Source organism: Microcaecilia unicolor, chromosome 5, assembly GCF_901765095.1.
Source record: "Microcaecilia unicolor chromosome 5, aMicUni1.1, whole genome shotgun sequence".
NCBI classification, from domain to species: Eukaryota; Metazoa; Chordata; class Amphibia; order Gymnophiona; family Siphonopidae; genus Microcaecilia; species Microcaecilia unicolor.
The window spans coordinates 84,810,152-84,835,469 of record NC_044035.1 but is presented as its reverse complement, the minus strand read 5'-3'; the positions used below and the strand labels follow the sequence as shown (position 1 = coordinate 84,835,469).

The 25,318-nt window shown below is 46.4% G+C and overlaps 1 protein-coding gene across 3 annotated transcripts in view; it reads left to right on the top strand.

Annotated features, from left to right (window-relative positions):
• Positions 1-3,647: 3,647 nt before the first annotated feature.
• The window catches only part of LOC115470132 (lysosomal acid lipase/cholesteryl ester hydrolase-like), a 208,158-nt gene continuing 186,487 nt past the window's right edge, over positions 3,648-25,318 (top strand). Inside the window, exons 1-2 of one of the 3 annotated variants that reach the window (XM_030203069.1) lie at positions 3,648-3,808; positions 15,602-15,728. In XM_030203069.1, coding sequence (XP_030058929.1) covers positions 15,609-15,728 — 120 coding nt within the window. In that variant the 5' untranslated portion in view covers positions 3,648-3,808; positions 15,602-15,608. Of the gene's footprint in view, positions 3,809-5,076; positions 5,505-5,942; positions 6,016-15,601; positions 15,729-25,318 lie in introns of those variants that run through there. The other 2 variants (XM_030203068.1, XM_030203071.1) reach the window with 2 other exon arrangements.

The following is a 25,318-nucleotide window of genomic DNA, read 5'->3' as shown; positions in this document are numbered from 1 at the left end:
AGTTTAATCCGATAATCTTTTCCGCGATCCTCTTGTTGCGTTCTTTTGTATTTCTTGAACAAAGCCTCTTTTGCTCTGATTTTTTCAGCTACTTGTTTGGAGAACCATATAGGCTTCCTGCTTCTCTTGTTTTTACTTTCTTCACAAAAGGTTCAGTCGCCATATTAATAGCAGCCTTTAGCTCGGACCACTGTTTTTCCACTTCTCCTACGCCTTCCCACGCCAACAGCTCCTTCTTCAGGTATTCCCCCATTTTATCAAAATCACTACATCTGAAATCCAGTACTATGAGTTTTGTGCATCCGCACTCCGCCTTCGCCCTTATATCAAACCATATGGTGTGATGATCACTATTACATAGGTGGGCACCCACCCGGATATTGGAAACACTACCTCCATTCATGAGCACTAGATCCAACATCGGCCCTTCCCTCATGGGTTTCATCACCATTTGTCTGAGCAAGGCACTTTGACAGGCATCCACAATCTCCCTACTTCTTTCCGATTCCACAGACGGGACATTCCAATCCACGTCAAATTGAAATCTCCCAACAGTAGCACCTCTCCTTTCATACCAATCTTTTGAATATCTTCTATCAGATCCTTGTCTAACTTCTCCGTTTGCGCAGGTCTGTAGATAACCCCAGTGTGGATACAGGTTCCGTCTTCTCTTTCCAGGACGATCCATAAAGCTTCTTTTTTTCCCCAGGTTCCCAGCATTTCAGCCGCTTTGATATTCTCTCTCACATACAGAGCCACTCCTCCACCTCTTCGGCCCTCTCTGTCCTTCCTAAAAGATTATAGCCCGGTACAGTCACATCTCATTCATGAGAATCGTTGAACCACGTCTCCGCAATAGCAGCAATATCCAAGTTTTCTTCAAACATCAGGGCTTGCAAGTTTTGAACCTTTTTACTTAGACTACAAGCATTTGTGCACATAGCTTTCCATGTGCTTAGTGAGTTTGGGCGTTTTTTTATATTTACATGACCTTTCTCTCTGGATTTATGGTTTATAATGGGCTAGAAAACTTCTGTTTGAAGGATGCAGTCAGGATTTTGAGGTGTCTATCTCTGTCCCCTGGGTCACAACAGATACAGTGGTATCTTCTGGCTAGGCTGTGAATAATGGATTTTTTTGTATGTGAAGGTTGGAAGCAGAGCTGCCAAGGGGTCTCAATTTTTGAGAGGGAGATTTTAGTACACGTCCACAGCCCCACCCCACTTTGCATTGGCCCCACCTACTCTACATGGCTCCACCCCCTGGCACACCTCAAACCACAGCCATTTCAGAAAATAATTTATTTAATAACCTAACACCCTTTTCAATTAGCTTTCACAGGCCAAAACCTCCTGCCTCAGGTCAGTATAATGCTGTTATGGTATCCTCTCCTGACCTGAGGAAGGAAATATTGGTCTCTGAAACTTTATTAACACAGCTACCATATTACTTTATCCTAAATTAAAAATAAAATTATTTTCTTTATCTTTGCTGTATGGCCATTTACTTTTTCTAATTGTGTTGCTCCCAGTCTCTTGATTTTCTGCTTTCTTTCGTCTTCTCTTAACTCTTTTGCCAGGGTTTCCTGGCCATTGGTCATTTTTCTCTCCTTTTTCTTTGTTTTCTTCAATATTTTTCTGCCTCTCTCTCTCTGTCCAGATTTAATTCATTCTTACTATCCATTCTTTAATTTCCTTCTGTTTACTTAATCTACCTATGGCTTTTCATCTTTTCCTCACCCTTGTTCTCCCCGTGCCCCTTCCTCTTATTCTCCAGCCTTTCACCACTCCCCTTTTCCATCCAGCAGCTCTCCTCTTTCTCTCCCCATCCTTCCAGTGTCTCCCCTCTTTCTTTCTGCATCCTTCCATCCAGCGTCTTCCCTTTCTCTTCCATCGTTCCACCCATCTACCCTCTCTCCTGATCCTTCCATCTAATGTCTATCTCTCCCCCCTCCTTCTATCCAGTGTCTCTCTCCCTACCCTTTTCTGTTGTGTCCCTTCTCTCTCCACATCCTTGCAGTCTCTCCTCTTTCTCTCTGCATCCTTTCATCCATCTCCCCTCTTTCTCTCGCTATCCTTCCATCCAGTGTCTCTCTCCCCATCCTTCCATCCGTTTTCCCGCTTTCTCTCCCCACTCTTCCATCCATCTTCCCTTTCTCTCCCTATCCTTCCAGCCATCTTCCCTCTTTCTCTCCATCCTTCTAGCCATCTACCCCCCTCCTCATCCTTCCATCCAGTGTCTCTCTCTCTCCCTCTATCCCCTTCTTTCCATTCAGTGTCTCTCTCTTTACCCTTTTACATTCATCATTTCCCCCCATCCTTCAATGTCTCTTCTGTTTCTCCCCCTACCCTTCCTTCCAATATCTTCCCTCTTTCTAATCTGAGCCAGGATCCCCCCTTTCTCCCATCCTTATCACCAGCAGCTTCTCTCTTTCTCCAGCCCTTCTCCATTTCCCCTCCTTTTCTCCTCACTCTCTTTTACCTCCTGCCTCCTGCTCCATCTCCCCTCCTTCTCTCCCCACTCTATTTTACCTCTTGCCTCCCACTCCATCTCCCCTCCATCTCTCTCCACTCTATTTTACCTCCTGCTCCTCCTTCCACCAGATCTTCATTTTTATTGGCCACTGCTGCTTCTCCTGTTGAGCAACAGCGGCCGCACAAAAAAAAAATGCTAATAAAAAAAATCGGCACCGCAGGCAGCCTGCAGGCATTGGCTGTCTGCTCTGCAGCCGCTCCTCTCTCTGTCCTTGGAGGAGAGCAGCGTAGCAGGAAGTCGATCTCAACTTCCAGCGCCAGTGCTCCAGGGGCAGTGACGTGAGAGGAGCGGCTGCAGAGCAGATAGCCAACGCCTGAAGGCTGCCTGCAGTGCTATGCTTGCTTTTTTACATTTTGTTTGTTAGCTCCTTTTTTGTTGTTGCAGCCGCTGCTGCTCAACAGGAGAAGCAGCAGTGGCCGGAACTGGAGGGAGCTTAGCGCTGCTGCGTGTTTCAGTGGGAGTGCGGGAGATGACCCGCCAAAGCAAGAGTCTCCCGCTGAACGCGGGAGACTTGGCAGGTCTGTGGAAGCTGGATTTATGGAGGTAGCTGCATTTGTCTGTGAGTTTCTTGTATATGGATGTTTGTATATTGCCATTGCTGATTGAGACTGTGGTGTCAATCAGAAAGGCTACAACCCCCAAATAATCTCCAAGAATATTGCCTCCTCCCTCAAAACACCCAGGGAAAATCTGCTACAGTACAAGGAAAAGAAAGCCACAGACAGAATAGGGGCTGCTGATGTGGCTGAATAGGCAGGGCCCCTTGCGGTCCTGTGCTGGGTCCAGCAACGTCAGGAGGTCTTGCTAGGGATGGTTCCCGATGGGATCCATGCTTGCAGTGGTGTGGCACTTTTCCTGCAAGGTGATGAGGAGGAGGCTGTTCGTTATCGTTTTCTGCGATCTGCATACCTGGGGGGGGGGGGGGTGCTCTTGTGCTCTGCAGATGGTCTCCTCCTCTGTGCTGTACAGTTTACAGGACTGCCAAGCTGGGTTCTTGGTTTGCATGAGATCTGGCTGTTTTCTGGATGCTATCCCTTTAAGGGGGCGGCACCATCCTGCAGAAGTGGATCTATTGTTTTGCCGCCACAAGTGCTGGGGAAGGATCTTGCAGCACAGGAGACATGTACCAGTTCTGGCATTGGGAAGGGAACTGAAGAGTGAAGGCAGAGCAGAGGCTGAAGAAGGCAGGAAGTAGGAGTGTTGTGTTTATCGGAGCTCCAGGTGGCTGGAGAGTAGGAGTCAGAGGAGCTGCAGCCAGTAGATTTTCTGCCAGGTGAGCCTGCTGGGATTGAATCGGGTCATTTGGGCGGGATCATGTCTGACCTCGGTCCCCGTTTGAGTCAGGGTGGGTGGCATGGAAGATTGGTCCATCACATTTGGCCCCCCTGGCCACGCCCCCTGTGACGTAACGTTATAGTCCTCTGGAGAGGAACCAATCACATTTACGGCAGTACAGGGGCTCGCCCCTTTTAAGGTGGACGAGATTGTGCGCAAATGGGAGGGTCAGGGAAAATAATCAATAATGTCCAGAGTTAAAAACAATCAACAGAGAAAACAAAATTAGGATAGATGTAAAATGTTGATATGTACGACTACCAAAAGAAAAATGACGTTTTGAAATGCTGGCGATCGAATCGAATCCGGGAAGATCCCGAGGATCCCGCTGTATCCGGTTTTTACACTGTGCCCCTGGCCATGAGAGAGCCAGAGACCTTTTTCCTTTCTTTTTCTGAGGTTTTCCTGGGAGTTCCTTTGTTTTCTTCACAAGGAAGTCCTTCAGTAGCCGGTGCTTCCTAGCTGTTGGGGACACCTGGAGGCACAAAGGGCAGACAGCCATGAAGTAAGCTGTGCCCAGACAACGGATACACACGTCATGTGCTTCCGTTGCACTCATTTCCTTTTTGCTGCTTGGGCATTTTTTTTGAACGCGGCTTGCTGTATTAAGAGCTGTAGGTGCAGCCTCATGCTGCTGGTAGATGAGAGGAGAGCTAGAAGCCGTCCGTTGTGCAGGGCAGATGAAGTAAACTGAGGGGGAAGGGGTTGCACAGGAGTATACATATGAGGCATATTTTCAAAGCACTTAGCCTTCCAAAGTTCCATAGGTTTCTGACGAAGAAGGGCAACCTTCGAAAGCTAATCAAGAAATGTATTAAGTTATGTCCAATAAAAAAGGTATCATCTTATTTTCTTTTCCATGTTGTATTTTGTTTGATTTCTATTGATAACCTTAACAGTGGACTAACACGGCTACCACACTCCTCCTCTACTTATGGAACTTTGGAAGGCTAAGTGCTTTGAAAACATGCCTTTTATAGTGTCCTTCCTACACATGCTCAGAGGGAGTCTTGTCTCTCAAAGGCTTTTCCTCTGGGTGAGCTTATCCGTTTTCCGGCAGCGCAGCCGCACTACAGGTGTTTAAGGAAGTCTGCAGCCCCTCCTTGACTCCTATTGGTCCAAATAGAAGCCTGCAGCTCGCTTTCGCGGGGCTTCTATTGGCTGCGGTCGTGGGAAAAAATAGCGGACACGCGACGCAGCTGCGTGCGGAGCGGAGGCAAAAAGCTGCCCAAATCCCGCAACCATCGTGAGAAAACACGGTGGGTCGCAGAAGCTAGCCCATTTGGAATTGGCAACTCTGGTTGTCCATGGAGAAAGTTTTTGCTTACCTGAAAATAACCAAGCCCCTTACATCACATTTGTTCGTCGTGTACGTCTTACAGGAATCGGCACAAACACAACCCCTTTCTCAAGGGCTGGGCTCTTCCGTTTGGGCTGAGCTCGAGAGACGACAGACGAGGCAACAGCTGCAGCTCTAACAATTGAGCGGGGAAAATAGCTGAATTGGCCAAGGAGGTTCCTTGAATTGGAGTACCACATAGAATCATGGGACGCTCATTGGCCATTTGCAACCAACTGTTTAGTACGCAGTCAGAAGAGCAGATATTTAATGTGGACCTTGTGCCTTTTAAGCAGTAAGTAATTTTTTTTTAGGTGAGCGTTTCCGGGCAACTACCATAAACATACCATTCTCAAACATAACACAACCCCCAAATAAAGAAAGGCTTCTCTCTGGAATAAAGGAAGAGAAGGTTTTTCTTACTTGAGAATAACCAATTCCCTTACTTGACATGTGTTCGTGTACGTCTTACAAGAATCAGCATAACCCCTTCGTCAAGGGCTGGGCTCTCTCGTTTAAGCTCAGCTCGAGAACGGAAGCAGCTGTGCAGTGCACTCACTTTCCCAGCAGTCCTACTACTAGCTGGGCGGCCGCGGAAAAATAGCCGAATTGGTAACAGTGATTGCCGTATAGAATCATGGGATGTTCATTGGCCATTGAAACCTCTCTGGTGGGCGGGTGCTTGGTTACTATTGGTTGATACCCGAGATCTTTTTCCTAGGAGTAAGATAAATAAGATTCTAGCTGCCTGCCGGCCCCCTAGTTAGCAGAGCACACGTCAACGTGGACTTTGTGTGTTTTAAGCAGTAAGTAACTTTATTTTTCACTAACGGAGGGTGAGCTTTTCCGGGCTGGGAGCTAGGCAGGGCAGAGCTTAGGCAACCACCATAAATATGGGGTTAACTTTTCACTGTTCCCAAACCTGGTCTTGGAGGCATCCCAACCTGTCAGACTTTCATGATATCTACAATGTGTATTGTTGAGAGAGAGAGGGGCAATGCATACAAATGTCTCTCCGGTGAACTCCGTTCACCGGACAAATCTCTCTTGTCGTCCCCCTTCTCCTCCACTGCTAACTCCAGGCTTGCTCCTTTTCTCTCGTGGCACCTTATGCCTGGAATAAACTTCCTGAACCTATAGGTCTAGCTCCATCTCTACCTGTTTTCAAATCTATGCTGAAAACCCACCTTTTCACTGCTGCCTTTAGCTCCTAGCCAATATTCAATTGCCCTCCCCTTGTCCCTTCCTTCCTTCTCACCCATTACTTCCCTCACCCGTAACTGTCTTGTCTGTCTGTGTATTATTTAGAGTGTAAGCTCTTTTGAGCAGGGACTGTCTCGTTATGTCAGGTGTTCAGCGCTGCGTGCGTCTGGTAGCGCTATACAAATGCTAATAATAATAATAGTCACTGTGGCTGTCATGAAAACTTGACTGATTGGGGTAGTTCTAGGGCTAGGTTTCAGAACGGCTGTAACTGAAACCCTAAAAACATTCAGTACTACAAACCAAAATCTGTAGAAAACGGCTGTTAAGGCCAGTTTCGGCCGGGCTCTACATAAGTCAGTTCTGCGAGTGCAGAGTGCTTCCAATATTGAGTAAGCTCCTTTATTGTGCCCAGGGAGGGAGTAACTTGTATTCTGCCTGGGACTTGAGAGCCATAGGCTTACCGTAAAGAGAGTGGAAGGGGTTAAGACCAGGAGACTTCTGGTATTTATGTACACAGCTATAAAAGGTAAAGACGCCGATACTGATCAGGTATGTGGGTGTTGTGTGTTGAGACCTCTGGAGACCTGTGAGGAGGGACATCGTTTTCACAGGTCTCCAGAAGTCCAGATCTATTAACCTGCACTAAGCTCAGCGCTGATTTTTGGAGGGGACTAGGATTACTTGTAGTTTATTACACTTGGGCGTATTTGCAAAGTACTGAGACTTAAAGTTGCATATTAATCTATGCACTTTGTAAGTCTAAGTGCTTAGAAAATGACCCCATAATATACTGCTCTTCCTGATGACATAACATACTTCTGAGATGGGAAGGGTTGTGCCTCGCAAAAATCACTGCCAACCTGGAAGTAAAACTGCTGCAGAGATAAGTCAGATAGCATGGATGAGTGCTAATGAGTTGCATACAGATTTTCTTCCCAATGCAACAAACTGCAATAAAGATTACACTTTTTTACTCCCTTGATAGCACTGGACCTTTACTTTATCTCTGGAGATTAGTGTTGTCCAATTCGCGATTCGAATCGATTAATTTCTTTAAAAAAAATGAAATTTTCTTTTTCAATAACTCGTTATTAGCTGCTTTCGCTGCCACCAGCCGCCTTCCCACCTTCCTCTGCGTCTTCTTGCTTCTTTGCGCAGGATGCATGTCCCACCCTTCCATGCCTCCACGTTCCCACCTTCCCCCACGGTGCCCCTCCTAAGACCTGGTGGCTCTCTGTTCCCCAAGCCTAAAAGACCCCCTCTGCTGGGCTGGAGAGAAGCAGGGAAGATTGCCATTCTGTCTTCTTCGTGCAGGATGCGTGTCCCGCCCCCCCCCCCCCCCCCCCACCCCATGCAGCCACATTCCCATTTTCCCCTGCGGCACCCCTCCTTAGAACACGTCTTCAAAAGCTTCAAATCAACAAGTTTTTTTTTTTTTTTTTTTTTTTTTTTTTGCCAGATCATAGCCCCATGCCCCTAGCCTAAAAGACACACACCGCACTCAGCTGTCAGTGTTTGGTCATTAGATGTGGTGGTGAGCAGCAGTTTAGCAGACAATGGATTTGACAGAGAGAGAAAATAAATCAGTCAGCATGCCCTGTAGGCCAGAGGTTAGTAATGTGGTCTGTATTTGCACAGTTGGATGGTGAAATGTATGCTTTGCAAAGTTAAACATAGCGGTGGCACCAGTAATCTTTGGAAGCATATTGAAAGACATCATAAAGCAAAATTTTTTGATCTGTAAGCTGAAGACGCGTCAAAGAAAACTGTTAAGTCTGACAGTTTTGTGGCCCCAAAGCCTAAAGCATCATCAGCCTTTTCTCAAGCCCAGGTTTTATGCTTTTTTCACAAGCCACTTCCACCAGTAGATAAGAAAAAAAAATTGACACTGCCCTCATGTATTTTATTAGATATGCAACCATTTAATGTTACAGATGAAGGCTTTTTGGCCTATTCTCAGTCTTTCAAAAGGTGTTATGCCGTGCCATCACATCAAACTTTAGGCAGAACGATTGACGCTAAATATATGTCCATCAGCTTCGAAGTCAGAGCTATGCAAGCATTACCACAGATCTCTGGACCAGCAGAACCATGGCGGCTTATATTACAATTACTGCACATGGCATAGATGATGACTTTCATGCAATGAATATTGTGCTGGATACACAGTACATGTCAGAGAGACATACAGGTGGCAATATAGCAGATGCTGTGGAAAATGCAGTGAAGAAATGGCAGCTAGAAGACAAAGTTTTTGCAATTGTTACTGATAATGCTGCATCAGTGTGAAAATCAGTAGGGAAACTTCCTGAGGGACTGTGGGGAGGGGTAGCTTAGGGGTATTGTGTAGCTGGGGTGTGCGGTGGTGGGTCAGTCTCCCCTTGGCCTGGGTCAGCGCCCCGCTGGCCTTGGCCAGGGACCAAGGGCTCACGACCAACCCAACGGATTACAAGTTGACACAGATTTTGACTCCTGAGGCAGGCATACCATTTGCCAAAATACGGAACTGTGTCTTTTATATCTGGTCATTGGAAATAGATTTTATCTACTCGGCTTTTGGTGTCCCACCTGGATTTGTTGCCCACTGTCCCTTCTCTACTCCTTGGACAGCGTCTTTCTTTGTAGGGAACAATTCTTGATGTGTTTTGGCGTTTCCTTTTTCTCCTACCCATGTAATCCAGCAACTCGCCTCTTCCACCCTCTCCCCCATGATGCATCAAGACATATGCCAGGGGGCCCCAAACTATTGCCCTAGAGCAGGGGTTCTCAACCCATCCTCAGGACACACCAAGCCAGTCTGGGTTTTGAGATATTCACAATGAATATGCATGAAGAGAAATTTGCATACAGTGCCTCTATTGTATGCAAATCTACCTCATGCATATTCATTGAGGATATCCTGAAAACTTTTGCTGTGTCCTGGGACTGGATTGAGAACCATTGCCCTACAGCATCGACAGCATTTAGAAAGCAAAGCATGCACATCTTACCAGATACATACCCTGGACGCACTGCTTGAAAATCTCACTCATGGTGGTGAATCTCAATTTAGAGTGGGTCACCTTTGGCTTTTCTGCTACTTCAAGCCCTGCAACCTTCCTTCTGCTTTGTTCAGCTTTACCAGAAAGAAGAAGTTATGTCACATGGGGCGGGATGGCTTCAGGGCTGGCTGCAGGCATAGTGTGTAAATCGCTGCTGCTGCCAGTGACCTCCCCCCCTTGATATGCTTAACTATAATTATCATTTTTGCTAATTATGATATACATTCTTTTATTAGTTGATATTTGTAATGTTTGTATTTTATGACCGAATTTGTAATTTAGGCCATCCTTCCCTTTCATTTCTTTTCCTAATCTCTTTATAAACTTATTTTAAAACAGCTTAGCTGTTATGATTTTTAAGTATATTAAATTTGAACTGTGACAAAGTCTTAAGGTAGATGGGGGTGGGGGGTGGAGTTGAGAAAGAGGGAGAAGTGCTGGATTGTGGGCAGGGGGAGTAGAATGCATGGGGAAAGAAGCTGGACCACAGTCACGGGGAGGGGAGTTGGGAGAGGTGTGGGGTGGGGAAGACATGCTTGAGGAGGAGAATGCGGGAGCATGCTTGGCCCATTATCTTTCCTAAAGCCAGTAGGTGGAGCTTGCTGCCATATTGAGTCACCCAAAACAATAGCAAACGCTTATTAGAAATGAGGACTACCTATGTGTGGCTTGCTTTGGTTCGTGTATCAAGATAACAGCTACGGCTTCAGCCTTATGTGATACTGTCTCCTGTCAATTAAACCTCTTTGCTTGGCACCATGGCACACTGCTGTGCCTTCAGACCTGATCAAGATTGCCATAGAAAATCACTAGAGCTTTGTTCTCGGCATCTTTCAGCAATGAGAGATCTCATGAGTGGTTGTTAAACACGAAGTAGCTCTCTTCTGAACACATATATGTAAGCCGCATTGAGCTTGCTATTGAGTGGGATAGTGCGGGGTACAAATGTTACAAATAAATATAGTCTCGTGTCTCTGTTAACCCCTGAGTGTGGGAATGAGCAGCATGCCAAGTACAGGTGGGCCTTGCTTTGTGCAACACGCATTCCACCCATTCCACTCCACTCAGGATTTTGTAGACCTCAATCGTATCCCCCTTTTTCTGTCTGTTTTCCAAGCTGAAGAGCCCTAACCTGTTTAGACTTTCCTCATACGGGAGCAGTTCCATCCCCTCTATCATTTTCTAATTCCACTATATCTATTTTGAGATAGGCGACCAGAACTGAATGTAATACTTGTGAGGTTGTACCATGGAGCGAAACAGAGGCATTATAATACTTTTGATCTTATTTTTCATTCCTCTCCTAATAATTCCTTGGTATCCTGTTGCTTTTTTGGCTGCTTCCGCACACAGGGCAGAAGATTTCAGTGCATTGTCCTACAATGACACCTATATCTTGAGTGCTACTCCTAAAGTGGACCTAGCATCAGATTACTATGCATCTGATTTTCCTCCCAATGTTGTATCACTTTGCATTTGTATACATAAATTTCATCTGCCATTTGGATGCCCAGTTTTTTCAGTTTCTTAAGGTCTTCCTGCAATTCTTCATAATCCACATGTGTTTTGACAACTTCGAATATTTTTTGTGTCATCTGCTTGTAGTTCTGATTTCCAGATCATTTATGGTTAAATCTTTTTTATTGACATATAATGCTTGATATAATACAGTCAGGAATTGCAACCAGCTAGAACACTAATACAACAAGCAACTAGCAGTAACTCTATCAACGTCAAGTAATTTCCATTTTCTCGCCCCCCCCCCCCCCCCCCCCAGATCATCCCAATCCTACCCTCTGCTAAGTGATAGCCATCAACTATTCTGGGAGGACCTGGGGAAATCCTACCCCGCCACAGTCCCCACTCCCCTAAAATCTCACTTCCCAACAGTATTCCCCCCCCTTCCCTTCCCGAAACACAAGCTGTCTTATCATTTAATCCGGGTGGTAACTCTCGTTCTGGCACCTCTAATTTAGGATCTTGCTTCTTGCCAGGGGCTGCAATGTGTCCCAAAAGTTCTCCCACGTTCTCTGAAACCGCTTGCCCTCCTCAGAAGATAAGTCCAGACGGCCACGTCTCTCTAGTTTCAAAAGTTCAATCATTTGTATTCTCCAGGAACCAACTGTGGGAGCTCTGGTGTTGCGCCAATGCTGCAAAATGACTCTTTCCCATCAGCATCGCTCTCTGTAGGAAAGATAAGAAGCCCGAAGGAGCCGGCTTGACATATTTGTATTCTCCAAAAAGCATCAGAGGGTGTCTCTGTATTGTACGTCCCCAGTATCTCTTAATCTCTCTCAAGATTTGTGTCCACAGTTGCAGAATGTGTGGGCAGTACCAAAACATGTGGGCGAGTTTAGCCAGAGACTGCTCACACCATGGGCAGGTACCAGTTCCACCAAAGCCTGCCCTCTTCGCTCTATCTGGGGAGATGTATAGTCTTAAAGCAAATTTATATTGCATTTCCCAATGTCTGGTAAAAATGGAAGCCTTGTGGATGGAGATAATAAAATTACTCAATGTCTCCTCTGTAACTTCTACTAACAGGTCTCTAGCCCAGTGTTGGGCACTGGTTCGAAAGTCTATGTTCTCAGTCGAATCCTGTAAAGACCTGTGATGGTATTTTAAGGGCACCACTGTTTGTGCCCCCAAAGTCAGATCAGAGCTCAACGTGTCCTGGACGTCTTCACTTAAATTCGACCAGCCTAGGGATCTAATGTAATGTCGAACCTGAAGATAGGCAAAGCGGTCCGACTCTTTGAGCTTAAACTCCTTTTGTAGTTCCAGGAATGGCTTGGTCTCACCCTCCTCAGAGACCAGCTGATAAACATATTGGATCCCAAGCTTTCTCCAGCGACCAAAGGTCTTCGAGGAGGTACCTTCTGGAAAGTCAGGGTTGTGTAACAAAGGCAGGAAAGGTGTCGCCGTCCAATCAAAGTGATATCTTTTACAAAGCCATTTCCATGCTGCTCTCGCAGTAGCCACTAATGGGTTCTTCCCCAGCCCCCCAGAAAGCGCCCTACTTGGTGCATGCAATACCCATCCCAGGTGTGCAGCTGGGGACATCCCCATCTCTAGTCGGGTAGCTGAAAAGTGGTGGTTACCTGTCAGTCAGTCTCTGATATGCCTCATGGAACAGGCGGTTACTAGGTAGCGTATATTTAATAACCCCATCCCCCCCTGCGGCTTCGGTTTCTGAATTATATGTAATGGGAGCCTAGGCCTTCTCTGATTCCACAGGAATTTTTGTATTAGTCTATGTAACTCTTGCTCCTCCCTCCTTCTCAGATAGATTGGCAACACTTGGAACTTATATAACCACTTGGGGATTATTATCATATTTACCAACCCCACTCTACCCATTAGCGAGAGTGGGCAGGAACTCCAGAGCTACAACAGTCTCTTCGTGGTGTTTAATAAGGGTCGCAAGTTTCTATCATATAGAGTCTCCACTTCTGTTGGAATAGTGACTCCTAGGTAACAAAAATGTTGGTTCGCCCATGAAATCGGGGGCCGTCCCCTCCAGGAGCTCTTGATTCCAGATCATTTATAAATATGTTCAATAGCCTCCCAGTACAGATCCCTGCGGCATTCCACTATTCACCCTTGTCCACTAAGAAAAATGGCCATTCAACCCTACCCTCTGTTTTCTGTCCAATAATAAATTCCTAATCCACAACAGAACACTACCTCCTATCCTGTCGGCGTACATCAGAGTTCTGTTCTTGGTCCCCTCCTCTTTTCTATTTACACTTCCCTTGATTCATTAATCTCATCCCATGGCTTTTCCTACCATCTCTATGCTGATGACTCCCAAATCTACCTTTCTACCCCTGATATCTCACCTTGCATCCAAACCAAAGTTTCAGCGTGCTTGTCTGACATTGCTGTCTGGATGTCTCAACGCCACCTGAAATTAAACATGACCAAAACCGAGCTTCTCATTTTTCCCCCCAAACCCACCTCCCCACTCCCCCTGTTTTCTATTTCTGTTGATGGCTCTCTCATTCTCCCTGTCTCCTCAGCTCGAAAACTTGGGGTCATCGTTGACTCTTCTCTCTCCTTCTCTGCTCATATCCAGCAGATTGCCAAGACCTGTCGTTTCTTTCTTTACAACATCCGTAAAATCCGCCCCTTTCTTTCTGAGCACTCTACCAAAACCCTCGTCCACACGCTTGTCACCTCTCGTTTAGACTACTGCAATCTGCTTCTTGCTGGCCTCCCACTTAGTCACCTCTCCCCTCTCCAATCGGTTCAAAACTCTGCTGCCCTTCTCGTCTTCCTCCAGGGTCGCTTTACTCATACTACCGCTCTCAAGTCGCTTCACTGGCTCCCTATCCGTTTTCGCATCCTGTTCAAACTTCTTCTACTAACCTATAAATGTACTCACTCTGCTGCTCCCCAGTATCTCTCCACACTCGTCCTTCCTTACACCCCTTCCCGTGCACTCCGCTCCATGGACAAATCCTTCTTATCTGTTCCCTTCTCCACTACTGCCAACTCCAGACTTCGCGCCGTCTGTCTCGCTGCACCCTACGCCTGGAATAAACTTCCTGAGCCCCTACGTCTTGCCCCATCCTTGGCCACCTTTAAATCTAGACTTAAAGCCCACCTCTTTAACATTGCTTTTGACTCGTAACCACTCGCCTCCACCTACCCTCCTCTCCTCCTTCCTGTACACATTAATTGATTTGATTACTTTATTTTTTGTCTATTAGATTGTAAGCTCTTTGAGCAGGGACTGTCTTTCTTCTATGTTTGTGCTGCGCATGCCTTGTAGCGCTATAGAAATGCTAAGTAGTAGTATTGCACACTGCACCTCTTCCTCTCCCAAGCCATTTCCTTCCAGCCTTTGGTCCTATAAGTCTTGTCTTTGTCCACACTGCTTTATCTGTAGATGTTGAGTTGATGTGCTGCGTAACATTTTTGTTAATGTACGTGTGCCTTAGATTTGAAAAAGGTTGGAAAATGCTATAGCTTAGAGAGCTGGGAGAAGGGACTCAGCTTATGAGGAGAAGCTGAGACAGAGGAAATAGGATGCGGGGAGGAAAGGGATGTAGACTGGGAAAGTGGAAAAGAAGTAGGCAGAGGGGCTTGGAGATGGGACATTAACAGGAAGAGCTGAGAGGAAATGGGGTATTAGGGATCTGGGATTTTAGGAGTGGGAAGCTGGGAGAGGCTGATAGAGGGAAAATGCTGAAAGAAGCAGAACTACAACAGAGAGGAGAAGGCTGACAGTACAAGCTTAGAGAAGGGTTGTGAGGGAAGAGGCAAGGAGAGAAACTAAGAAGAGGCAGGAGAGAGTAAAGCTAGATAGGGATGAAAGAATTTAGCAAGCTGTGGAGAGGCAGGCTGCAGATACAGCGGTATATACATGAAGGAAAGAATAAAAATACTAAAGAATTAAGAGAAAATTAAGATTTAGGGGGAAGAAAATGGATAGACATCGAATTATAGATGTAAAGGTAGAACGTTTGAAGATGTCTGTGTTGTGCTATTGGTAATAATAGAAAAAATGAATGTTTATTGAAAATACTTTTTTAGAGGGTTTTCTTTTGCTCAGATTTGATTGTATCTAGACTTAATGAGATCTTACTATCTGTGGAAGATATTGAGGTTAAAATGGCTTCTCTAAAGGGCCCTTTTTACTACGATGTGGTAAAAGGGGCACTGCTGTAGCGGCAGTGGCTGTTTTTGCTGTGTGCTGAGGCCCTTTTTTTTTTTTTTCTTGGTGGGTAAAAAGCCTGAAAAAATAAATGGCCATGCAGTAAGTGTACTTACTGCGCAGCCATTTCAGGGGGAGCACTTACTGCCACCCATTGAGGTGGCGGTAAGGGCTCCTGTAGTAACCCGGCAGTAACTGGGCAGTGAGCGGCGCTGCCTGATTACCGCAGGGTAACCCGCTGCAGGAATATTTTTCTGGCATTTCTGGTAGCGCTGGAAATGCCACATGCTAGGGACGGAACTACCACTAGACGCCATGTTAGGCCTGCTGTAATTCTGATTTTTCATGTGACAACCCTTTAGTAAAAGGGCCTCTAAATGTATTTTCTGTTCAACGTGTATTCTTTTCTCTTTTAGTTATGAAACCAGTCATACAAAGTAAAACTAGTTATTTTTCTGAACTAATATATGTTGTTTTACACAGAATCAAGATGTGGCTGTTTCTTGCTACGGCATGTTTGATCCAAGGGTCCATAAGTTCAGAGGCTTTCTTAAGAGATGGAGACGGGCTTTTGTCATCTGTTCCAGATCCTGAAGCATTTATGAATATTGTACGTAATCCATTTTAAACCATCAAAAGTATTTAGTGTCCTCATATATATCGGTTATTAGAAAAGTGGAAAACCAGATGCTTTTGAAGAACGTTGACATGGTTAGGAGTAAATCAGGGCTTCCCAAACTGTGGGTCACAACCTGGGCAGGCAGTTGGGTCATGTGCTTTCTGTGGCTGAAAGAATGAGGTCTCGGCTACAGAATGTTTGCTAACTAGATTTTGCTGTACTTGTAAGGTAAAGCTGAAATCATGAAGGCCAGCATTAATTTTCCCACCAAGTTGAATTGACATCTTTCACATCAAGATGTCATACTTCCAAATCTGAGCTGCTAATCTGCTTTTATTTTTGGTATTACATAGGTCCAATCACTCTTTGTACATACTGTGCAGGGCATATTATATATCTTTTTGGTAAATTTGGAGTTTAAAATGTATAAGTGTTTGCTGTATGCAAGAAGCAGAGTAGAATGAGACAGTGGACCATAGACCATCAAAATTGCATCATGGTCTGAGTGCCTTGAAATACCATGTTTTGAAAGGTGATATATAAAGTCAGTAAACCAGATCAAATCAAACTGCTGTGTCTCGGACATTACCAACTTAGTTAAACTAGTTTCTGACAGGTATATAAAGGAAATGGGACTTGATTTTCTGTTGTTCTTTTGCAACTACATTTAAAGCGGTTTACTTATTTGTACCTGGGGCAATGGAGGGTTAAGCGACTTGCCCAGAGTTAACAAGGAGCTGCAGTGGGAATAGAACCCAGTTCCTCAGGCTACTCCTCTATGGAGAAAAGGAGAATCGAATTAGGCAACATGAGGCTGTCTAGAAAAGGTGTAGAAAGCTGCTGCTATGGCTGGGAATCCCTGTTGTACATCATTATGAAGCTTTATTAGCCAGTAATGCCTGTTATTTGTTATCTATGTCTAGGAATGTTGCACAAAATGTATTATAGATATTGATGTGTACAGACTGTGTACATAGTTGGTGATTATTTGATTGCATCCTGGTCTTAAATTGCCTTCAGACTTAAAGTGAGATTAAAAAGATTTTCAATCCGGTATTTCTGTGAACTTTACTCTCTTTTGCTTATTCAGATCAGCTCTTGAGAAATTGTCTCATGATTAAAATCTAATCCTTTGTGGTGGTGGTGGTGTTTTTTTGTAGCTTTTGAGGAAGTCACTAAATAGAAGGAACTGAGTATTTGGGGTTCAAAGAAAATTATTGGCAAAAATGTGCTTCTCTAAAAGCTTTTGTAGGTTATTCACAAGGAAACTATTTTTATGCTGAATCATGCTGGGTCTGACTTTTGTGGGTGGGTATGAGAGAGACATGAGTGTGAGAGAGGGGACAAGATGTGCATATGTATATGTTAGACTTGTATACAGTCACACATTTCTATCAGCTATAGAAGAGTGTAGGGCCTGGATTAGTAGGGGACAACCAAATTAGCTGATCGGGGCCCCTATGCCATCCATCCTGTGTAGTGAGCCCCAAGTCTATTAAAAGCATAGCCTACTGGCAGGCTTTGGTTCCCCCCTTCCCAAATATCTCCCTTGAGATGCAGAATATCTAACGCTAGCCCTGGGAGAATGTCTGAGAAAAGAGAGTGTGAAGCAAATCTTTAATATTTTTCTACATTTAATGAAACATCATATAAACTCACTTCTTGTGGCATGAGTCTTCTCATAATAAATTACTTCTAAATTTCCTGCTCTGTACTAATAATGGAAAAGGGTGAAATTTAATTTCCTTTGACAAATTTGTACTTTGTTTTAAAATTCTATCATGGGACACTATATACCGAGGTTGCACACATCTTGGCATTTTGGGTCTCTAGATTTTATATGTACAAGATAATACTATGTGGTTTCATTCATATAACGCTGTATACTATAAGCCAGAATATATAATTGTACTGAAATTTGATTACAAGGAATACCTTGTATGCGGCGACCTGCTTCTTAATCCAGTAATGCTGTATTCAGGGCAATCATTGGCAGGGAGCACATTCTGCCCTGTAATGGCAAAAAGAAGGAAGTGCCTAGCTTTGTTGAAGCAGTTTCTGCTTTTTGACATTGTAGGTCAGCATTATGATATAAATGTAATTTTCATTTTTTTTTTTTTTAATGAAGGCACGCCTAAAAATATTTTTGTCCACATAGAACTGCTTGCCTATCAAACTTGTGTGGTACAACACACTTGCCATAGGAGTAGCCACCTACAATATATACTCATTTATGATCCAGTCTGTGTAAGGCAACCTGTTCAATATTAGGGGCCCTTTTATTAATATAAATTACTGTGCACTAAGTGATGTTCTTCGTGCTTTGCTTTTGAAGCTGTTACTGGACATTTTAGCAAACGTAGCTTTTCAGCTACAGGATTGCACAACTGAAAAAATATCCACAAATGTTGACACCTGAGGCAAGTATACCATTTGCTAAAACACAGAACCGTGTCAAGTCTTTTATAACAGGACATTGGAAATAAAGATTTTATCTACTCAGCTTTTGGGACCCACCTGGATTGGATGCCCCACTGTCCTTTCTCTACTCCTTGGACAGCATCTTCCTTCATAGAGAATGAAAACACTTCTTAGTGACTAACTTGAGAATATCAGTACTGCAGATTTGTCACTGCCAAATTATATGAATAATGCAGCTTGCAATCAACTTTGTAGGCTGCACTGTTCATAGTACCAAGGGGCATTAGTTTGACTCCTCCCCCCCCCCCCCCACCCTGGGCCTACCTTGTTAAATTTCATAGGGTTTAATGGCGTTGGGGCAGGAGTGATCTCTGGTCATTTCCTGCTCTGATAGTGCTGGCTTTAAAATGTTGCCAGCGACCACTAGCAGTAGTCTTGCAGTACTACTGCTAGGGGGACAAGCTATAATATGTTTAATCTGTAGTGGTGGTACTGAGAGACTCCATGAGTTGCCAGCACCATTTTGAACCCAAAATGAGGATCACTCCGATCCTGACCTTTCATACCAGGGAATTTGACAAGGTAGGCCCAGGGAAGATGGTCCTACAGAAGGAGGTAGTACGTGCTAGATGGGAAGAGGGAAGGGGTAGCTCATGATTTTTGCACACCTGCCCCTTTAAGAAGAGGCCTGGTGTTGTTTTACCAGGAATAATGCAGGTTCGTCATAAATTGTGTTCGTCAATTTACATAGTAATGAGATGTTTTGCATGCTTTTACTGTATTTCATTCCTATGTTTCCTGCAGTAATGTGCGTAAGGGTAATATAGCACATTATTCACCTTTTAACACCTGTTAAGACTAAATAATTCACATTGTTACTCTAATAAATAGCCCTCGTAGTTTGCTCAAAAACCATAATACATACCTTACAAAATCAACAGTGAAAGAATTTGCATTGTGCACTTTGACAGGAGCTAATTCCAAAACAAGCACATGTCCCCCTTTAGCATGCACTGTTGCATAATTTGTAGGTTTTTTTAACTGTTAGCTAAAAGGCTTCTCACAAAATTTGGAATAGAAGACCAACTGTTCCCTACCTCTCTAAGGTTGTAGGTGAGAAAGAAAAGGGTGTGCCCCTTATTCAGCAAGTGGAATGATCCCCATATTCAGGATGAGCTGCAAGAGTGAGAGTTGGGATATTGAACAAGCTAACTATTCGACTAGGACCTGCCTGCTTTTCAAGCTGGAATATTCTTGGTTAAAATGAACTTTCATTGCCATGTAATATTCTCTTATAAAGTTTACTTTGCTTGAAGTCCTTAGTAGTAAAATGTATTTAGCTAATAGTTAACTAGAACTTCCTTGTCATCAAGCAGATGAATCCATTACGAATGGGTTGTGCCCACCTACCAGCAGGGGGAGATAGAGAGCACTGAAAACCATAATGTCTCTTGGCCAGCTAGCTCCATCTGCCTCTCAGTATTCTCTATCTCCCCAGCAGGGTATGACGCAGCTTATTCAGCTCCTTCAGAAATCTGCCTGGGGTGGCTCCTGGGCTTTTGCCAGTTGTAGCAGGGGTGTTGTGGCTATTGCAGCTTCACTTTAAAGGCACATAGGTTAGCCCTTTCCCTGCCTTACCCTTCCCCCTATGTGGATGCAGGCATATAGGTTTGCCTTGTCCCTGCCTTTCCCACACTCTTCTGTGTGGATGCAGGCACATTGGTTCATCCTTTCCCTGCCTTTCCCACTCTTCTGGACCTCCGGAGTGCCTCTGTAGCTGTTCCCTCTAACGTTCCTCACAGCGTTAAAAAAGAAACGTGACGCGTTTGTTAGCGCTACGATTCTGAGGCTTCCTTCTGTCTGCAGTGTGACCGGAGCTCTGTGACTCAGTCTGGTGAGGTAAGAGATTCTTGTAGCTCCTCCGGGGAGGGCCCGCGATCGGGACGCGTTTGGTGCGAATCCGCCATTTTGAAATTTTCCGCCATTTTAGGCGATGGCTGCGGAGAGTTGTTAAGCGCTGTTCACGTTGTGGCAAGCGCAGATCCGCAGCGGGGCTCTGTAAATCATGCTTTTCAGACGTCAGGGCCAGCCCAAGCATGGTGAGCGATGTTTCTTCCCGCGCGGTGGAGCTGCAGCGGGCGCCATCTTGGATGCGCCGCATGGCTCGACCCCCGCAGGAGCGGAGGGGTCTGAGGCCGGAGGGGAGCCTCAGATGGAGGCTACCAGAGGAGCTGCTTACCCCGGATTGGAACCGGGAGGCCAGGGTGAGCTTTTCTCTCCTGAGTTTGTGTTGCTTTTACATAAAGCATTCATGTTAAAAAGAGCTCTGCCGCAGATGTCTGACTCTGCATTGCTACCTGGTTCCCCTCCGGTGGAGACCGGCCCGGGATTGCCGTCAGGCGTCTTTTCCTCTGACAGTTGGCTGCAAGACAAGTGCAGAAGGGTAAATTCCCCTTCAGAGAGTGGCTCACCCCCCCCCCCCCCCCCCGTAGTCGGGCTGTGGGGATTCTGAGGGGTCTGGCAGGCCTTTGTGGTTAGAAGAGCCAGAGGAAGGTGTAGGATTGCCACTGGATCCAGATGATCCCACTGCGGTTACGATTTTCCACCGCGAGGAGCTGCCAGTGCTTTATTTCTGATGCCTTGCAGGCCCTCTCTATTGAAGATCCTGTGATGGGCGAAGCCTCCTCTGGTAATCCGAGGATGGCAAGTATTAAGAAGCGTGCTCAAGCCTTTCCTTTGCATGTCTCTATCCAAGAGCTTATTTCGGCTCAATGGGCTGACCCTGAGGGGCCTTTGAAAGTTCTGGGCAATGGGGCACTTATACCCTCTCAGTGAGGAGCACTTGGCACGCTTGGCCGTGCCTAAAGTGGATGCCCTAGTCACGGCTGTGACGAAGAAGACGACCCTCCTAGTAGAGGGAGGGGTCGCCCTGAAGGTCATGCAGGACCGACGTCTGGAATCAGCAGTGAAACGGTCCTTTGAGATTTCAGGCCTAGCTTTACGGGCATCTGTGTGCAGTTATGCTGCTCGAGCCTGCCTCGTTTGCTTGCAACAGGCAGTGGAACAGCCCGGGGATGGAACGGAGCCCCTTGCGGAGGTGGCACCGGGAATGGAGTCGGCTTTGTCATTTTTGTCTGACGCCCTCTATGATCTGGTCAGAGCTTCGGCTAGACAGATGGCTGTGGCGGTGGCCGCTCGCTGCCTTCTATGGCTACGGCATTGGGTGGCTGACATGGCCTCTAAGCAAAGGTTGGTGAAGTTGCCCTTCCAGGGCCTTCTCCTATTTGGTGAGGAGTTGGAGAAAATTGTCAAGGGCCTGGGGGATGCTAAACCCCAGCGCTTACCCGAGGCCTTCTTCCAAGGGTCAGGCGGTTCCCTCCTCTTTCAGACCTCGCTTCCATGAAGCTAGAAGGTACTGCCTGGGGCGTTCTGCTGGGTTTACTTCATGTGACCGCTTTCAGCAGAGGAACTCCTTTCGCGCGGACAAACGTTCCGCAGCGGCCGGCTCAAGGCCTGGAGTTCATGGGCGACCCTCTCAATGATGGTGCGCCAGCCCACTCGTCGATTCCTGCAGTTGGAGGACGTCTTTCCCTCTTTCTCGAGGAATGGGTCAAGATTACCTCAGATCAGTGGATTTTGAACCTGATCAGAGATGGCTACAGATTAGAATTCAATGCTCCGTTGAGAGACGTGTTTGTGGAGTCCCGATGCGGCTCTGTTGTCAAACGGGCGGGGGTAGAGGAGTCCTTGCAAGGCTTGTTGCACCTCGGGGCGGTGGTCCCTGTGCCTCCCGCCAAGCTCGGCTATAGTCATTACTCCATTTACTTTGTGGTGCCGCGAAAAGGAGGGTCTTTTCGGCCCATACTTGACTTAAGGGAAGTAAGCAAGTCACTGAGTACGGCATTTTCGCATGGAAATCCTGCGTTCCGTCATTGCGGCGGTACAGCCAGGAGAGTTTTTTACGTCTCTGGACCTGAAAGAAGCTTACTTGCACATTCCTATTTGGCCCCCACACCACCGGTTTCTCCGGTTTGCGGTGTTGGGAAAACATTTCCAGTTTCGGGCCTTGCCTTTTGGCCTCGCCACAGCTCCCTGAACCTTTTACAAGGTAATGGTGGTAGTAGCTGCCTTTCTCAGGCGAGAGGGTATCCGGGTTCACCCGTACCTCGACGACTGGCTCATCAGAGCGGACTCTGCAGAAGAGTCATCATGTAACAGCCAGAGTGGTCTCAGTACTTCAGTCAATATAGCCAAAAGTCACCTGACCCCCTCTCAATCTCTAGAATATTTGGGAGTCCGGTTCGACACAGCCTCGGGGTTGGTCTTTCTACCCGAGCAAAGGCGTTGCAAGCTTCAGAACCAGGTCCGTCTGCTCCTGAGGATGCCTTGCCCGCGAGCTTGGGACATTGTCCAGCTGTTGGGGTCGATGACGGCCACCTTGGAAGTGGTGCCATGGACAAGAGCATACCTGAGACCTCTATAGTGTTCCCTGCTTCAACGATGGTCTCCGATTTCCCAGGATTACCAATGCAGACTTGCGTGGCTCCCTGCGGCCCGGCTCAGTATGGAGTGGTGGCTCTCAGACAGGCATGCTGCAGCGAGGAATGCCGCTAGCGCTTCCCGATTGGTGCCTGGTGGTAACAGATGCCAGCCTGCAGGACTGGGGGCACATTGCCAGGGAAGGCATGCCCAGGGTCTGTGGATACCCGAGGAGTCGGAGTGGCCCATCAATCGCTTGGAGTTGAAAGCGATATTTCAGGCGCTTCTGGCCTTTCACATGACCCTGGAGGGACTAGCTGTCAGAGTTCTGTCAGACAATACGACAGCAGTGGCCTACATAAATCGACAAGGCGACACTCAGTGCAGAGCACTGGCCGCGCAGATTTGCCACTGGGCCGAGCTACATCTGCAGTTTTCTGTCAGCAGCTCACATGGCAGGTCAGAGCAACGTGCAAACCGATTATCTAAGCAGGCATCAAATCGACGCAGCGGAGTGGGAACTGGCAGATGAAGTGTTCCCTTCTTGGCCCTTGATAGGGTGAGTACTCCTGCGGATTTGGCTACATCAAGGAGAGGTGGTTCTCATTGCCCCGGATTGGGCCAGGCGGCTGTGGTATGCGGACCTCCGGCGGATGCTGGTGGAGGCTCCCCTTCCTTTGCCTCTGGTACCGAACCTGTTGTCACAGGGGCCGGTAACCATGGAGGCCGCCTGCCGCTTTGGTCTTACGGCATGGCTATTGAGACGGCGCAATTGAGAGACAAGGGCTATTGCAACAAGGTCATCTCCACTCTCCTTCAGGCCTGCAAGCGTTCCACTTCCTTTGCCTATGCTCGGATTTGCTGCCAGTTTGAGGCTTGGTGTGCTGCTAAAGCGATTACACCCATGCGGGCTTCTGTCTCGCCGATACTTGACTTTTTGCAGGATGGTTTACAAAAAGGCTTGGCCTATAATTCCCTGTGTGTTCAAGTGGCAGCCTTAGCATGTTTTCGGGGGAAGGTGGCTGGCCTCTCCCTGGTTGCTTATCTGGATGTGGCACGCTTTTTTAGAGGGGTGCTTCGGCTCCGTCCTCCCGTGCGGGCTCCGTGTCTGGCCTGGAATCTGGGGTTAGTTTTAAAGGCCCTTCAGTGTTCGCCCTTCGAGCCGCTTAGGCGAGCTTCGGAGGAGGGTGTGACCCTAAAGACTATCTTTTTGGTGGCCATTACATCAGCGAGACGGGTGTCTGAGCTCCAGGTGCTGTCCTGTCGAGACCCATTTCTGCAATTCTCAGAGTCTGGAGTTATGGTATGGATTGTGCCTTCCTTCCTGCTTAAGGTGGTTTCAGCGTTTCACCTAAACCAGCCTATTTTCCTGCCCTCTTTTTCTACAGAGGAGTTTCCGGAATCTTTTGGGCAATTGCACCTTCTCGATGTGCGAAGGGCTCTGTTGCAATATCTGCGCATGTCAAATGCTTTCAGGACCTCTGATCACCTTTTTGTTTTGTTGTCAGGTCCTCGCAGAGGGTCTCCAGCGTCTAAAGCTACTATGGCTCGTTGGCTCAAAGAAGCACTTTCTCTTCAAGAGATATGCAATGCAGCGACATGGGCTTCTAAGCTCTCATTTGCCTGACATTACAGGCTGGATGTGGCTGCCAGGAGGGATGCGCATTTTGGAGCACAAGTGCTGGCGCGTGGTGTGGCCTGTTCCCACCCAGTAGTAGTAGGATTGCTTTGATACATCCCATTCGTAATGGATTCATCTGCTTGATGACAAGGAAGGGAAAATTAGGTTCTTACCTTGGTAATTTTCTTTCCTTTAGTCACAGCAGATGAATCCATGAGCCCGCCCTGATTGATTGATTTTGCTGTTTTGTGTTCAGTTTTTCCTGTAGATATGTTCCCTCATTGGGAGATATGTTCCCTCATTGGGAGAAGTTGGAAAACAGTCTTTAAGATTTCTGTTACACTAGGTTGAGTTCGTCCCTCCTTTGAATTATTCTCCTGTTCTGGGGCATTCGTTCGCTGTGAGGAAAGTTCGTTATTCTACTTTGCGGTGTAACACTGCTTTGGAAGCTTCAAATACTGAGAGGCAGATGGAGCTAGCTGGCCAAGAGGCAATATGGTTTTCAGCGCTCTCTATCTCCCCCTGCTGGTAGGTGGACACAACCCATTCGTAATGGATTCATCTGCTATGACTAAAGGAAAGAAAATTGCCAAGGTAAGAACCTAATTTTCCCATTTTCAGTTTAGGAAACTCATCCAAATTTAAAGTCCTAATACCTTTTATGACCCAGACGGTTTGACACTAGCTCAGTGGTTCTTGACCCAGTCCTCAGGGCACACCCACTCAGGTTTTCAGGGTACCCTTAATGAGTATGCATGAGAGACTTGCATACAGTGGAGGCAGTGCATGCAAATTTAAAAAACTGATATTCATTGTGGATATCTTTGGCTGGGTATATTCCAAGTAATGGATTGAAAATTTCTACACTAGCACTTTGGACTCTGACAGCAAGATGCACTAAAGTTGTCGTTAGAGCCATTCCCTACTGAATTCCATAGCAAATCGGTAGGGAACGGCTGTGCATCAAGGAAAGGGAATGCAAATGAGCTACTCGTTGTAGCTCACTTGCATTCTCTATTCCATCGTAAAACAGTTTGCCAATTGCTAGTCGAGCATTCGC